Genomic DNA, 14939 nt, shown 5'->3' on the forward strand with positions numbered 1-14939 from the left:
GAAGCTAAAGTTCTCAACAAGGCAGTAGCCTAGAGCAATGGTGTCAAACTCAAATAGAAATGGGAGCCCTAAAACCATATACAAGAGCTACATTTTAATCTGATTTCATCAACACTCAGGAGTGTTGTGGACCATGTTTAATAGCTCTGATCTAGGACAATCCCTTATACTTCTGTGCAAAGTTCCTGAGGTTGAGCTCACTTTTTGTACCCTAGAAAAGAAAGAGTCAAATGGGGATAACATATTCACTCAATCCAAATGAGGAGGATGTCTGACTCACTCTGTTGGGTGAGAGAATTGTAAAGGCACATAGAAAACAATACTCATTATGGAATTTGACTATAGAAAAAGAGAAAATGGCAATTTTTCTATATTATTTTCTATTTAAGCATTATTACCTATCAGAATGTCAAACATAAACTCTTCCTCAAATTTGGGAAGAGAATATATATTTGCTTGAGATCTAAAAACTTCTGAGTAACATTTCTGTCTGATTGCCTTACAAGGAACTTTGAATGGTATTCTATTAATCACAGAAATTTTGCGTAACAAGCTTATTTCTTTTCATGTAGAGAAACAAAAATAAATATGTACATATAAACATATATGTATATATTTACAAAGTAGCTGCACATATACTGGTTTTTTAACAAAAGGGATAAGAGATCATTGAGCTATTCAAGTGAATAAATTATTTGATTGGATCAGATTTTATTTAGGATACTTGCCCACTTCCCTGTTTCATATTTCACTAGCATTTACTAATTGATGATCTATATTTTTAATGAAAGTGATTCTATGATTATAATGATAATTTTGACCTATTTCGTAAACATATTCAGGGCAAAATAGTGAAAGGAAAATCTGTCTTGGATAAAACTATATTCTTATTTTTTTAGCTTGATTTTTTAGATATCTTGATATTTTGTCAGGAACACTGAGATTGGGTAGGTCTAATGAACAGAAGTGTGTTGTGGGAATATTGAAGCATTGGGTCATTGTTTTGGCTCTGATGAGAGCAGGATGTTTCAAGATTTATGGAAATCATTGGGGATGAGGTATAGCATGGTGCCCCAGCATTTAACATAGTACCTAAAATATTAGGCACTTAAGAGTCTTATGATTGACTATGATAAACTGTGGTATAAGTTGAAGAGTGCTTATTCTTGAGTTTTTACTCCATGTATCGTTTTACAAAGCAATAGGAACTGGTTCATCTCCTTTCAGACTGAACCTCATTTTTGTCAACATTAGTATAACGCTTTTGTCATTATGTTTGGCCATCGGTATTTGTGTTTCCATAAAACTGAGGATCTTAAACTACCTAACTGACCATGTGACAGTTTTTTAATTAGAAGATAATGGGTTCAGTAAGATCAGTTTTTATAATGGTTATCATATTAGTGGTATGAAATAGTCTGTCCATATGAATGGAGCATTATTTGAAATAAAATTAAAAGTTCATGGTTGTATGATTTTTTAGGAGGTGTGGCTGAGATACTTTAGTCCCTGTACCAAGTGGAGAATTTCCAAAGGCTAGAATTAATTTCAAACATGGAATCATTTAAAGTTACTGGCAGAACTGTGACAGATATAGGCTAATGCCATATATTCCATTGCATTGTTGTCAATTTATTTTGTTGGAGTTATATATGAATTAAGTTTAAGCTACAGTTATGAAGGATCTAGATAATATAATCCATAATATGATTTGACCTGCCCAGTCTTTCTAATGGCCTCACCATACAGAGATGCTTATTTGATAACTGATGGTTGAGGGCAAACCATTTAAGACTGGTATGTGATGGATGAAAGAGACCCTGAAGTAAAAGATCAGTTACACAAAATAGAGTGTCAGGAATATCATGTGAGGTTCATACCTGTGAACCTGGTCAGGACACTGCCCGGTTTTGGGAGAGTCAAGCTGATTTTTATCCTGGGACATTGCCAATTTTTCAGCTGCAGCAATTGGACAACCAGAAAGACTGTTTTAAAAAGAAGTGGCAGGGTTTGAGTTAAAATAATAACGGTTCCTTGCATTTACATGTGCCTCTCAAATACTTGGCAGACAATAAATGGTTAAGTTATATTAATAGTTCACATAGCACCATTCTCATTCCAAAGGGTCCCAAAGCATTTTTCAAACTACATTGCCAACTATGTTTACCCATCTCAGAGGTAAGCAGTAGTTGACAGCTAACAATGTGTTTTTAGCATCAAAAGATTATTTAATGGGGGTGGGATGAGGAAGGGTAGAACAACTTAACTAAACACAACTGATACTGTCTGGATTGTGGCATAAAAATAATGAAATTAATCAAATTGTAATTTGGTTAGACCACTAGAGGGAATATATTTACTACCCTGAAGTTTTATTTGGGATCTCTAATAGAGTTTCAGGGACATGGATTTATGGCTCACTCCGAAAGAGGAGTGTTTAGAATGTGAAGTTCTCTCAGATGTGACTGTACGAGTTATGAATGTGACATACAGGACCATGGTCATCTCTGCCTTGTAGGGTATGAGTTATATTGAGAGAGAAGTACTAGCATTTTCAGAAAAGTCCTCATATATGTATATATAATTCTATTGAGGTAGACATGTATATATTTATCTATGCAAATTGGAGCTTCAAGTTAATACTGTCATAGGCATCTGCCATGGATCTGCTTCATAGGCAAAAACCACCTTATAAGGAGATCCTTTTGGCAGTACTCCTAGCGCTTTTTGGATGAGGTCCAAGGCTCACCCACCCATTATTTTTCCAAAGCAAATAACGTAAGAGTGTGGCTTCAGTACATACATAAAATTCAGTATTTATACAGCCGTCTGATGTATATATACATCTCCACTAGCAATCTCAGAAAGAGAGCAAACACATTTTGTTCTGTGATGATTTAGATGGTTGCCAATATGACAATTTATAGGAAAGGGATTTACACCATGACTTCCATGACTTATACAGATAATAAGCAACATATTGTTGTACTTCAGGAGGAACTGAAGTTGATGGTAGCACAATGCTGTAAAATCTTGTTGTTAGGTGACAACTTTGAATTCAGTGTAATAGCACTAATTCCCCCTTGTCTGTCTAATTTGAAAGGAAGAACAACTAATTGGGATTACCTTCTATGTGTGTTGCGGTTACTGTTGACATGGCCTCTTCCTGTGCATCCAGGGGTGGGACACTTGAGCACATTTTCATGCATGGCAAGAACTAAGTATAAAACATTAAAAAAATTGGCAATTCATCCTAAAAACTGGATGCACTCATAAATTTATTCTGCAGGTAAGTTCTAAAAGTACACTGAAATGCATATATACATATACCCTCATTCTTCTCCCAGTTCCAGAAAAATATAAAACATTTTAGAAAAATATGAACATTTAAGGATTTCAGATTATTTGAAAAGGAAACATTTACATTTTCCTGACACCCTAATATTTCTGGACCAATTTTCATTGCTGCTTGGTGCTATTAAGAGAAAACCTTAGAGAATCTTTTGAGCCACCCCCCCCAATATGATTCCATTATTGATGCTCAGAAGTTTGTTTTTCCACATTTGAAATTTTACTTGTTCAAACAGTGTTCTTTCTCTTTCTTCCCAGATTGAAATTCTGGATGCAGTCCTCTTCATATCATAAGTGATATCATTTTTATTCTTTGTACAGTTTTCCCTCCTGCTATTTGGTTACTGGCAGAAGAATGTGGCTGAGTGAACAATCAGATAATCATTTTGAGGAACTGCTAATCCAGCAGGACAGTACTGAGCTGATTAGATGTGTGGTGATTTGTGAAATCTTGCTTTCAGGAACATTAATGATTCTGAGGCATTCCAACCAGAGCAGCCTATGTAGCTCAACAGGTGTTACCATAAAGATGTTCCAATGGGGGAGAATTCAACCCATAACTAGCTATATTATGAATATGAAGTAGGTAATCCACAAGGGCTTTTTCTGTTCCTTATACAGAGACTGAGAAGGCTATTTGGCAGCTGTCATGAAATTCAGACTCTTTATTCTTCAATTTTGAGCTAATTGTATACCATCATGCCATAAGAAGACATGAGAGAACACAAAGCTTTGGGAGGCATGTTAGTGCAGTGGAATGAGGGATTTGGGGTCAGAATACCTGGGTTCAAATCTCTACTCTGCTTCTTGCTACCCCTATGAGCATAGCAAGTCACTTGACCTTTCTAGGTCTGAACTATAGGTGCAATTCAAATTGTATGATTTTACAATGGCTCTTACACACTAATGGTATGGGGAAGATTATTGAGCAGGGCAACATCCTCCTGTGTCTGATGCTCCCTGACATTTGCTTTTATCATCAGCTTAGGTTAAACACCAGCATTGCAGACTTCATCTGGGGTTAGCAAATGGCTTTCTTGCCAGGTCACAAGGGTTGGATGATCATACAACCAAATAAATACTCTTTTGCTACAGATTGAGAGGGAATTGTCTATTGATTGTTTCAAATTTCCTACTATGAAAATGAAGCTGATTATATTCAGGTGCTATCCTGAAGAGGAAGCCACTTTGCAATGAAAGCAAGTACTTACTTTCTAGGGGCACTCTGACTTTATGAGGGCAGCCTGAGAGACTGCGGTGATGTGGATAGAGTCCCGTCACATGCCCTGTGCCATCACATCCTGGAATGGGACATTTGGTCTCTCTCTTTTCAGGTCTAGGTGAATCTGCAGAGAAATGAAAATGATTATTTCATTTGATTATTCTTCCTTCCTTTCCCATTCAGTAGAGTGGCCTTGCAGATAAAACATTCTCAATTTATCTACTTTTATAGTCAGAAACATTCTTTTCACATTGCCTTGAATAAGACCCTCAACTCAGACCTATGTAAAGACAAAAACATTTTCAGTTTTCTTGATTTCCTAAGCAGAGGTTGACAGAGGGCAATGGTGTGTTAAAATATAGAGATAGTTTTAAGTTGTTATGTCAACTACTGTATGTAGTAAGAGCCTTTTCCTGGAAAATGAATCATAAGCCAGAAGATAAGAAAAAGAAAGCTATGAGGGAGAGGATAGAGCATATTCCAACTAAAATCTGTCTTCTTTAGAAAGGAACTGGAGGTTAAACAAACCAAAAAGGAGCTCTCAAACACCCCCATAGCTGAGACCACTCTGACATTATCTTCTGGTAAATAATTGGACCGTGTATGATAATTTGATTTGGGTAAGTGGTGGGAATAACTAACTCTTCCTGCTACCCTTGCCAAGTCTTCTCTCTGTGGAACAGTTGATGAGAAGAACTGAAACAGGGAACAGCCACAGACCTCTTTTTGTGTCTTCACTGAACTCTCATACTTCCAAACAACCTTCACTAGTACAAAGCATGAAGACTCCAAACCCCTGATGCTTTCCCATTTACTGTCACTATGTAGCGACGAGGGGAAGTAGGGATGCATTTTATTTTGAGTAGTGAAGCTGAAAACTGGGGATTTGGGAAGGAGGTTTGGAAAGGAACCTTGCTCGCAGTAGACTCACACAAAATGGAAGCACAGAGAATGGAGGATGCATTCAGAGCACTTGACAGAGTGCTGCCAAAAACATTAGGGAGTGAGGGAAGATAACAGCTGTAGCCAAGCTGAGGAAAGAGACACCTTGTAACACATTTTGTCAGGCTGCAATGAAGCACAAGCCTAGACAGGGAATGGTTGGGGATAAGCCGAGGGGTTAAATTTTTCTGGCAACCTCAAAACAGAAGGTTAAACAAGAGATTAAGGCAAATATATAAAAGAAATGAAGGCTAAGGTCAAATAAGGATTGGGTTATTAGTGAATATGGAGGAAGATAAGAGGAAATTGTTATGCTTGTGGTAGAAAGAGAAAAAAGGCTTTTTGAAAAGAGGACAGTTTTATCTAAATGGATTTTCCAACCCAAGAATTGTTAATGGTGGGATAAATAATTAAAGGAAGCCAGTGTCCTAGGATGAAGAGTATTTTGATGGGAAAATCATCCTTGGATGTGGTTTATAAGCCAAAAAAAATAAAGGATCATGACATAGAATCCACGAAGGCTGCAGGATTCCCAGAACATTCAGTATCTAGAATAATGAGCCTACTTGATGCTGAGAGTGAAAATAAATAATATGTATGATCCTGCCACAAAAAGCTGTCAGAGATAGAATAAGGGCGAGAGTCCTGCCGAGTAGAGATGTGGAGGGCCCATATGCTCCTCTGAAACGTGTGGCACAGATAGAAAGGCAATGTCGCAAGATGCGACAGACGTCTCTAGGGGCACTGTATTGCGATGAGCAAACGTGGCTGCGTGATATAATGCCATGCCCATTGCTGGATTGGAAATAGTCTTAAGCAGATGGAGCCCAGTAGGTTGTGTGTAATACAATTACATGGGGGCACGGCTTCAGTAAAAGAGAAGAACCAAGAGTATCGCAAGTTATGTTGCATGAGGATCTTTAGATAAGGTACTTAGTTAAGTTGTAAGTTGAATGATCCAAAGATAAAGGAGAACCAGTAGCAGAAAGTCAATTAATATGACAGAATCTAAAATACTATAATTCTCTGTAATTTTGAAAGATAGTAAGGCCAGGTATATATAATTGTTGAGCTATTATTATCATTAATTACTGAACTGTGGGTAAAATGTAAGCTAATTTAAATGTCGTCAATTATATGTGGAGCACGGTACAAATTCACAGATGATTGAAGTTGATTTGGGAGGAGTTATAAGTATGGGAGTGAATAAAATATATGTAAAGAGCTTCGCAAACTTTAAAAGCTAAACTCAAGTCAGCTCGTTGCTTCTTGGATATCATTCAGAGGACATATTCATTTCTAAACTGCACCCATTTCTTTGTTGCCAAACATCCTTCCATCTCTCTAAATTCTTTGTTTCCTGGAAGTCAAAGAAAAGTCTAGATCTAGACTCCATGTAGCCCACTAATAACTAATTATGAAACCCTTTAGAAACAGAGGTTTGGATGAAACATTGTAAGGCACAAAAGGCACAATGTGTTCCTCTCATCAGAAACCAGTGTTTGGGCTCTCTGGGCCCAGTTCAGATCAGTGTATTTATGTATTTATTTTGGCACTCAGAAAAAGATAGGTGATGATATGAATAATCTTATTCTGAGACTATTTTTATTTTTTGAGACTTGGTATAAAGTATATATTTTAAACCCCCCTAATAAGTAAGGAATACTTAATTTGGGCAAGGCAAATAATTGCTATATTTGGGAGGAACACCAGTTGACAACTAGATGAGTGTTAAAGAAACAATTCAGAGAGAAGAAAGAGTGTCTAGAAAGCCTCTGATGCTGTTTCCTGGGATGTTCAATAACGAGAACACCTGATTTTTAACCTTGGTGATTTCTAGCAGGGAGGCTTAGGTTAGGGTTATGAGTTCTTACTGAATTTGCTGGACTTCAGCCTTAGAGCAAATATCAACCTAGACCAAAGGTAAAATAATGGACTAGTTGGGATTTCCTAAAAAGAAGTTTCTGTTTTGAGCTCCAGAAATGGCCATATGCCTTATGCCAACAGAATGTGTTGTAGACAAGTTCCTTTCACACTATATGTCTAAAGTTCTAATATTGTAATGCAGGATAATATATTGTAAGCATAGCTAGAGATCTTACTGGCTCTTCAATTTTGGTAATAAATAAGAGTTGAAAAGTTGGGTGTAAATAAGTAAATATGACAACTTTAACAGTTGGAATTGAAAAATCTTAGGATATTATTAGAAATTGTGGACATTGAGAATATTAATCAAAGGGAAAACATTGTTAAGTTACCTAAGTCATACATGACTATGCATGTGAGTCTCTGTGTAAGACCAAAACAAAGTACTTCTGATTTCAACCATCAATCCATAACCTTTTGTCCACATGACACCCCTTCCCACTTCCAGTGCGACTCAGAAAGATGGTGAGGTTAGCCTAGGCTAATTATCTCCTCCGCTACCCCTTCCCCTCCAACCTTCTGACTTGCTAGGAAGTGTAAAGGAATGAATTACCTGTTTTGTTATTTAAGACCATTATATCACTCACCTGCAATTCTGCCAAACTCACTTCTTAAGGTTCACAGGTTGGAAAATACAAAAGAGTGAAATAATGATTCTAAACCATAATAGCTCTCCATTCTTGCAACCTCTTTAGGTCCACAGCTTTACTCTTCAGTTCATTCTCATATGCACATCCTCTAACCATTAAGAGATCTTTATTAGATCAGAATATGGGGCTCAGGGTAGGGGAGAGTGGTAGAACTACTTACAGAAGCAAAGTAGTGGTTTCTCTAAAACCCAAAGCAGGTATTAATTCTGTAGGGGTGAGAAATATCCTTAGGGGAAAAATACTGTAGCAAATAATCACTTTCTCTCACTCCAGATTGACCAAGAAGCAACAGAATTTGAGTTCTGAAGTGAGAATGAACTTGGGAAATCTACAGTTACATTAATAGCTTACTCCTCAACAAGGCATTAAGACATTGGGTAGGTAAGTATTAGGAACTCCCCCCTCCCCAATCATGGTTCTAAAATGAATGTAGCTGATAAAAAAAATGGTTACAAAATCCATTGCCACTCAACTTTGGAATCACATGTTACTTAGATTCATGTTAAGGGAGAAAAGAAAGTGTTATCTGTGGGCAGAATATTAATGGTACTGAATTAAATTATTTTAAGTAACTTAGGGTAGCTTACTTGTTTGTAGATTTAGTATATACCTCAACACATAATATTGAAAACAAATGTAATTAGAATACTACATGAAATTAGGAAAGCTGAAATTAAATTTTCCCTTTTCCATAAAATATTGATAAACATTCATAATATTTAAGTAGCTTGGCTCAAGGAATGGTCAGAGAATAAGAAAAAGGAATTTATACATTTGGGAGTACAGGCTTATTTTAAAATTGGGTTAAATTATCAATAAATTATCTAGAAGTAATAATCTAAATCCACCAAAAGAAAACCTGCAGTCATTTTTCAAAAGTAAAATAAACCAATTCTTACTCAGATAAGAAATGTGAAAATGTGTCTTACGTTTGCTGTTAAAGACTTGTCTTCCACCCATGTCAATAACTTTGGTGTGCCTCCTTTCACCAGCTAGGTGTTCCAATAGAAACCTGTCCAGTTCTTTGTAGGTGCTATGAAACACATGGCCTTGCTCTGCCTGCAGAGCGATGGCCTGCTCTAGCAAACTCAAGTGCCCTTTTGTTTTATCCAGGTCAACTGACTCTTCTGTTGTTATAGATAGGCACTCAGTGTCATCTTCATCACCTTCTGGGAGTGGATTTTGAGCTCTACTCTCCAAGGATTCCATGGGAGAAGTCTGTGATTCTCGTATCTCCATTTCAGAATCACACACTTTTTCACAGGGGACAAAATTTTCCACTTCAGTTTTAATTTCTGGAGCTTCCAACGACTCCTCCTGATTATTACTTACAATATAAGTTTGAGTCACATGGGATTTTTCAGGAGTTTCTTCTGAGAAATTGGATCCACTATCCCAACCATTTTCTGCAATTTCAGAGTGGCTTTCATTGTCATCGGATGAGCAGTACCGTAGGTTAGAATCATTGATTTTGGCCTTGCATTCGGCTGAATGGATCATGAAGCAGTCATCTACTTCATCACTTTCAGTTTTTAGTGACTGAATGCCACTATCATTTAGGTTTTCAGTTAGTGTTTGTATGGAGGCATCTTGGTCTAATTTTCCCAAGTGCATTAAAGATTTGACCACTAGGTCTTGGTAGTTGGTATAACTGTCTTTATTTCGGTTGAAGCTTTCTTTTCCACTTGAATGAAGTATTCCTTCAGTAGGTTTCACAAGATTTTCTTCTATGAGGAAGAAAAGCCAATAATAACAGATAAAAATACACTTTAAGAAAACTTGCTTTGACACAGAATACTAATAAAGATTTGTGATTATCTCAGAAGCCCTTGGGTGAGATTTCTCCATCACATCCTTCAAAACTCCTTTACCTTATCACCCATTCTCTTCCTTCCTCCCACCTCCAATTCTCAAGAAAGATGAGTTCATTTCCTTTAAAGTAGTGGAGCTACTTCTCTTCTCTCAGTTATAACATTCAATTAAATTTAATAGCCATTTATTGAGATCATATGTCAACATAAGAATATGGTCCCTAGCCCAAGGAAATTATGCATTTCTTGACCCCTAGCATCCTTCCTATTAAAAAAAAAACTCAACCATACATTGTGATGCTATATTTTGGGTAATTTGGATAGATCTTGGTTCACACCTCACCCCATACATTTCCTGGGTGTATTACCTTAGGTAAACCACTTAAAGTTTTTTGAGTCTCAGTTTCTTCATCTGAAGAATGCTGATAATGATAGCATCTACTTCAAAGAGCTGTTGTGAAGATTGCATGTGAGAATTTCTTCAAAGAAATTTTTAAACACAAGTACTATATAGAATCCATATATTTATGTTATGACAAATGGGAAAAGGAACCATGCTAAAGATGTCCTAAAGATAAATGCCCTGAAAAGAAAGTAATTCTGCACCTATTAGTAATAATATTAATAGTCATAGTTGTGGGGGAATATGGAGTCAAATGTACATTGATGTAAGGAGCCTAAGAAATAACTTGGGCTTCTAGGTGCATTCCATGTCAGGTAAGTTAGGAGTTCAAAAGAGCCTCACAATATATTTCTGCATCAGAATAATTCCATGGAGCCTGTTCTAATTCTCCTATCCACCAGTAGGGCAGCTCATGATTTCTGGTGCATTGGGCTGTAAAATGTACCACACAGCCTAGCAATTTTCATTCTGACATTCATTTGAACAACAACAAAAAAAAAATAAAGAACTATTTGTGTGCTTCCCAAAGCGGGGTTGGGGGGTAGGAGACATGAAATATTATGCCCCCTTAAAGGACTGATAAAGACACCAAGTGAAGTACATTCTATGTTAATAAACATCTTTGTGGGGAAGAAAGAAAGAGTCATCCGGTACTGAGGGATATAGAAAGGGCGTCTATGTTGGGAGACAATATGCCTTTTTTGTCTCATTTAATTTTTTATAAACATTGTCTCTGACAAGGACACTCAAAAATACATCTCCATCATCTTCCTTTCTGGTAATTATCTCTCTAAATCAACACTGGACTGCCAGGATCAAGTAAATATTGCCATAGTAACTAAAAGCATTTTTGGATGAAGGGAAGAATTTAGTCACAACACTAGCCCCTTTAATAATGCTGATTATAGGGTGCAGTCTTTTGTTGGGATCTATTCAACATAAACTGAAAAATTTAACATTTTACTTCCTAGAAAAGAGGCTAGATAAACAAGCACATAATATTTGATAAGATGGCCTTATCCTCTTCTAAATTCATATCAGAGGAACTCCAGGTTTAAATAATAAATTAAACATAGTCTAAAATGCAAATGAAGTTTTTCTCAATAACACGTTGGCTATTAAGAGAAAGTGTAAAGGGTTATGATAATTTTAAAGTATTATGAACTACAGAAAACAAATAAAAAGCATTTTCAGTGAATATGCTCAATTCATTGAACTATTCTCTCAATCCACTTAACTACCCACATGTGTACAATAATGATTTATAGACATTATACCTAATTATGCATATTTGGGCTATGTTAGAGTGCCTAACAAAAGCTCTAGAAAGCAACAATTACCTCTGTTGCTTAGCTACATAGTTTAAAATATTCCTATTAAGTGCAGATTACCGGGGAGGGAGGCCGACAAAAATGCACATGTGCACCACAATGCATTTCACTCTACTGATGCCAAACTGTTAGCATTTTGGGTCATTTCCAGTTTACATAATTGTTTGGTTCAACTGTTTGTTATATGTTAAAAGAAAATATTTATTAATTATTCTTCAGAAAATAGGACTCATACAGTGAGAGGTGCCTACATGCATTATATGCTCTGGTTTCTAAACAGGGAGTCTACAAACCTCAACCTAACTTTCCAGAAACTCCCTACTGATTTTCACTTCACTGTAATTGGAATGAAAAAAGTTGAGTTGGCTTTAGAAATGGGTAACAATGAACTTGGATCCATGAGCTTCCACAATGGTATAAGGCACAGCTCTGGCTTTGTAAAGTCTGTGTTTTTTCTGCTTTCCTTGGAAATACATCCTACATCATTAGCAACAGGCTACAATAAGTGTATTTGTTTCTTATTGAACACTTTAAAGGATATTAATGGGGCACACACAGTTTTTCCTTCTAGGTGATTGACAAGAAATATTTAAGATTAAAAAAAAACGATTCCAAGTTAAATTTTAACATAAAACTGTCTCATGCAAATGCTAAGATGACATTAATAAATGACAATATGTAAAAGACTGTCTGCCCTTTGATCCAGCTATAGCACTGCTGGGTTTGTACCCCAAAGAGATAATAAGGAAAAAGATTTGGACAAGAATAAATGACGATATATGTCAATGGAAAAAAAGGAGACCCTTTTCCCCTTAGGAACATGGCTACAGAAGATCATGGAACTATTAAGATTAACTCCAAAGTAAAATATGTTTCAGAGAAGGTGCTGACTTGCATGGCCAGAGAAAGCTCCTGTATCCCTCTGTCATTTGGATTTAGTCCCCAAACCTATCCTTTTTAATCCGCAGAGCCTTGCACTTAGTATTTGCTAAATCATTCTTCATTGAAATGGATTGCAAAGTGCTGGGTATGGTGGACAAAGTACTTTTAGTGAGGTAAACAAAAAAATCCCCTTTATTAGTAATGAGTAGAACTTGAAGCAGTAATTGACTTCATTGGAGAGCCTTTATTCTGAAATGTCTAGGAACCAAGTTTCTTGGATAGTCTCCATTATCTATAATAAGCAGGGTAATTTGCAAGCCAATTTTTACAAATATGTCAAGAGTTCTATATCCATTGCTGGGAAGTGCCAGGAAAAAAGAAAGAAAGAAAGAGAGTGAGAAAGAGAGTAATAAAGAAAGCTAAAACCTTCCCAAATAGAAATATGAATAATCAAAAACATTTTGTTTAACAGAACATTTCCTGAGAGTCTTGACCCACTTGTGAAAATAAATGTAAAATATATGATGTATTGGGAGTTGGCAGGCCTGGATTCAAGTCCTGACTAAACCACTTCTAAGCTGGGTGACCAGAGGCAAATCCGCCACTTAATTACTTAGACATTTCTTCCACCTCAGTAATATGAAGATGTTGGACTAGTTAAAATCTCTTCTGTCTTTCACATGAAAAGATTTTTCTTTTAGATGTCCAAAAACTTCCCAGTCACTAGGGTAGGGAACTGCTTCTTTTCAGATTGGATTTATGATTTTATTGATGTAGGTAACTTCCTCTACAAATGCAGATGGATGCCTGCTCTGCAGCTTGGAGTCTTGGGAAGTTGCCCAGGGGCACTGAAGACTGAAGTGAATTACCCAGGTTTCCAAAATTAATATGTCTCAGATGTGAGACTTGAAATCAGGACCCTAAAGTTACTTTTACTCCATGCTACTTTAGGGAATTATTTCAGAGTAATGAAAAATAGTTTTAATGACCAATCAGAATCTGTACCCCTAAAAGTGCTCAGCCAGCAGATTAGGGTCCACATTCTACGATTCACAGACTCATAGCTGCCAGAGAGACATTGGAGGCCAATGAGACCATTTGGCTCATTGTAAAGATGAGGAAACTGAAACATATACAGCTTTAATGACTTGACTAAGGTCACAATGATAACTAGTGACTGATCTGAGATTTGAAACCAGGTTTTCAGACTTTAAATTCAATGTTATCCTTACTGCATCATGGTCCTCTTTGACCCACCTTCTCATGCAATCAGTACCATGTGATGACAAGATGGCTGATTGGGGCTAGATAATGGTGCAGCATGAAGCCAAAGGACAGTGCTAAGACCTCGTGAAGGACAAGCTAATTTCTTTGGCTTCATTAACATCATGTGCTAATCAACTGAATTATCCAGTTAAGAGAGATAATTAGGCAAACATGTTTAGAGAGGAAACTTTTACTTCAGTGGGAAGTTGGGTATTATCAGGTGGATGAAAAGGATGACTTTCATTTTTTATACTTTTACATAGGGGATGGATACTAAACGGCTTGCCTCTTAGCCATTCTGCCCAGTAGTTATGAAATACAGTAGTTTCCTCAGTCTAATTTCTGAAATTAATTTGTCCTCTGGGCAGAGAAAAATACTGGGAGAAGGTTTGGGGAGATAAAGAATACAACATTGGAAGGAAGAAGTCTTGGTTAGCTAGCTAGTCACCTTCCATGCTTTCCTTTTCTTTTATGCATTTTCCCTCTTTAAAGATATTTTAGGTGAAATTCTATAGCATTTCATTTAGAGTATATCAATAATTGAAATTAGTGAATTAATTTGCTTGAATGAACTTAAGCCATATTCATTACAGAGAATTATAGAATTGAAGAGTGAAGGGATCTCAGAGACTATTTGGTTAAATGTCTATTTTAGCACATCTCTGGCAAATAGTCATAAAATCGTTTTTACCTTCTCCCTTCCCACCATGCTTAGAATACTCTCCCTCCTCATCTTCCTGATATCGTTTAAATTCCAGCTAATGTTCCACCTTTTACAGGAAGCCTTTACCAATCCCCATTTAATTCTAGTGCCTTCCCTTGGCTGGCTATTTTCTATTTATCCTGCATATAGACTGTTTGTATAATATCATCTTTTACCTTTATCTGTATCTTCGGGACTTAGAACAATGCTAAAGACAGCTGGTAATTACTAAATGCTTATTGACTGATTGACATTTGGTGAAGTAGGAACCACTCCAGGTAGGTGGCCTAGTCCACTTCTGAATGGGTCCAATATTTAGGAAGTTTTTCTTGACATCAAGTCTTAATGTAAGGCTAAATTTAATCTTTTTGTTTATTTGTTTTAGCTCTGCCTCTAAGAGCTAAGAAGAACAAACCTAATTTCTCTTTCATATGAGACCCCCCCGCCCAAAT

The 14939-nt window shown here is 36.6% G+C and overlaps 1 protein-coding gene across 11 annotated transcripts in view; it reads right to left on the reverse strand.

The window, feature by feature from the left end:
• The window catches only part of ST18 (ST18 C2H2C-type zinc finger transcription factor), a 349790-nt gene that overhangs the window by 71566 nt on the left and 263285 nt on the right, over positions 1-14939 (reverse strand). For 8 of the 11 annotated variants that reach the window (XM_007487129.3, XM_056823905.1, XM_007487134.3 and 5 more), the window contains 4 exons: positions 9021-9818; positions 4563-4697; positions 3127-3217; positions 1881-1985 (listed from right to left, as the gene is read on the reverse strand). In XM_007487129.3, coding sequence (XP_007487191.1) covers positions 1881-1985; positions 3127-3217; positions 4563-4697; positions 9021-9818 — 1129 coding nt within the window. The remainder of the gene's footprint in view (positions 1-1880; positions 1986-3126; positions 3218-4562; positions 4698-9020; positions 9819-14939) is intronic. The other 3 variants (XM_007487130.3, XM_056823906.1, XM_056823907.1) reach the window with 1 other exon arrangement.

Source organism: Monodelphis domestica, chromosome 3 (genome assembly GCF_027887165.1).
Source record: "Monodelphis domestica isolate mMonDom1 chromosome 3, mMonDom1.pri, whole genome shotgun sequence".
Taxonomy (NCBI): Eukaryota; Metazoa; Chordata; class Mammalia; order Didelphimorphia; family Didelphidae; genus Monodelphis; species Monodelphis domestica.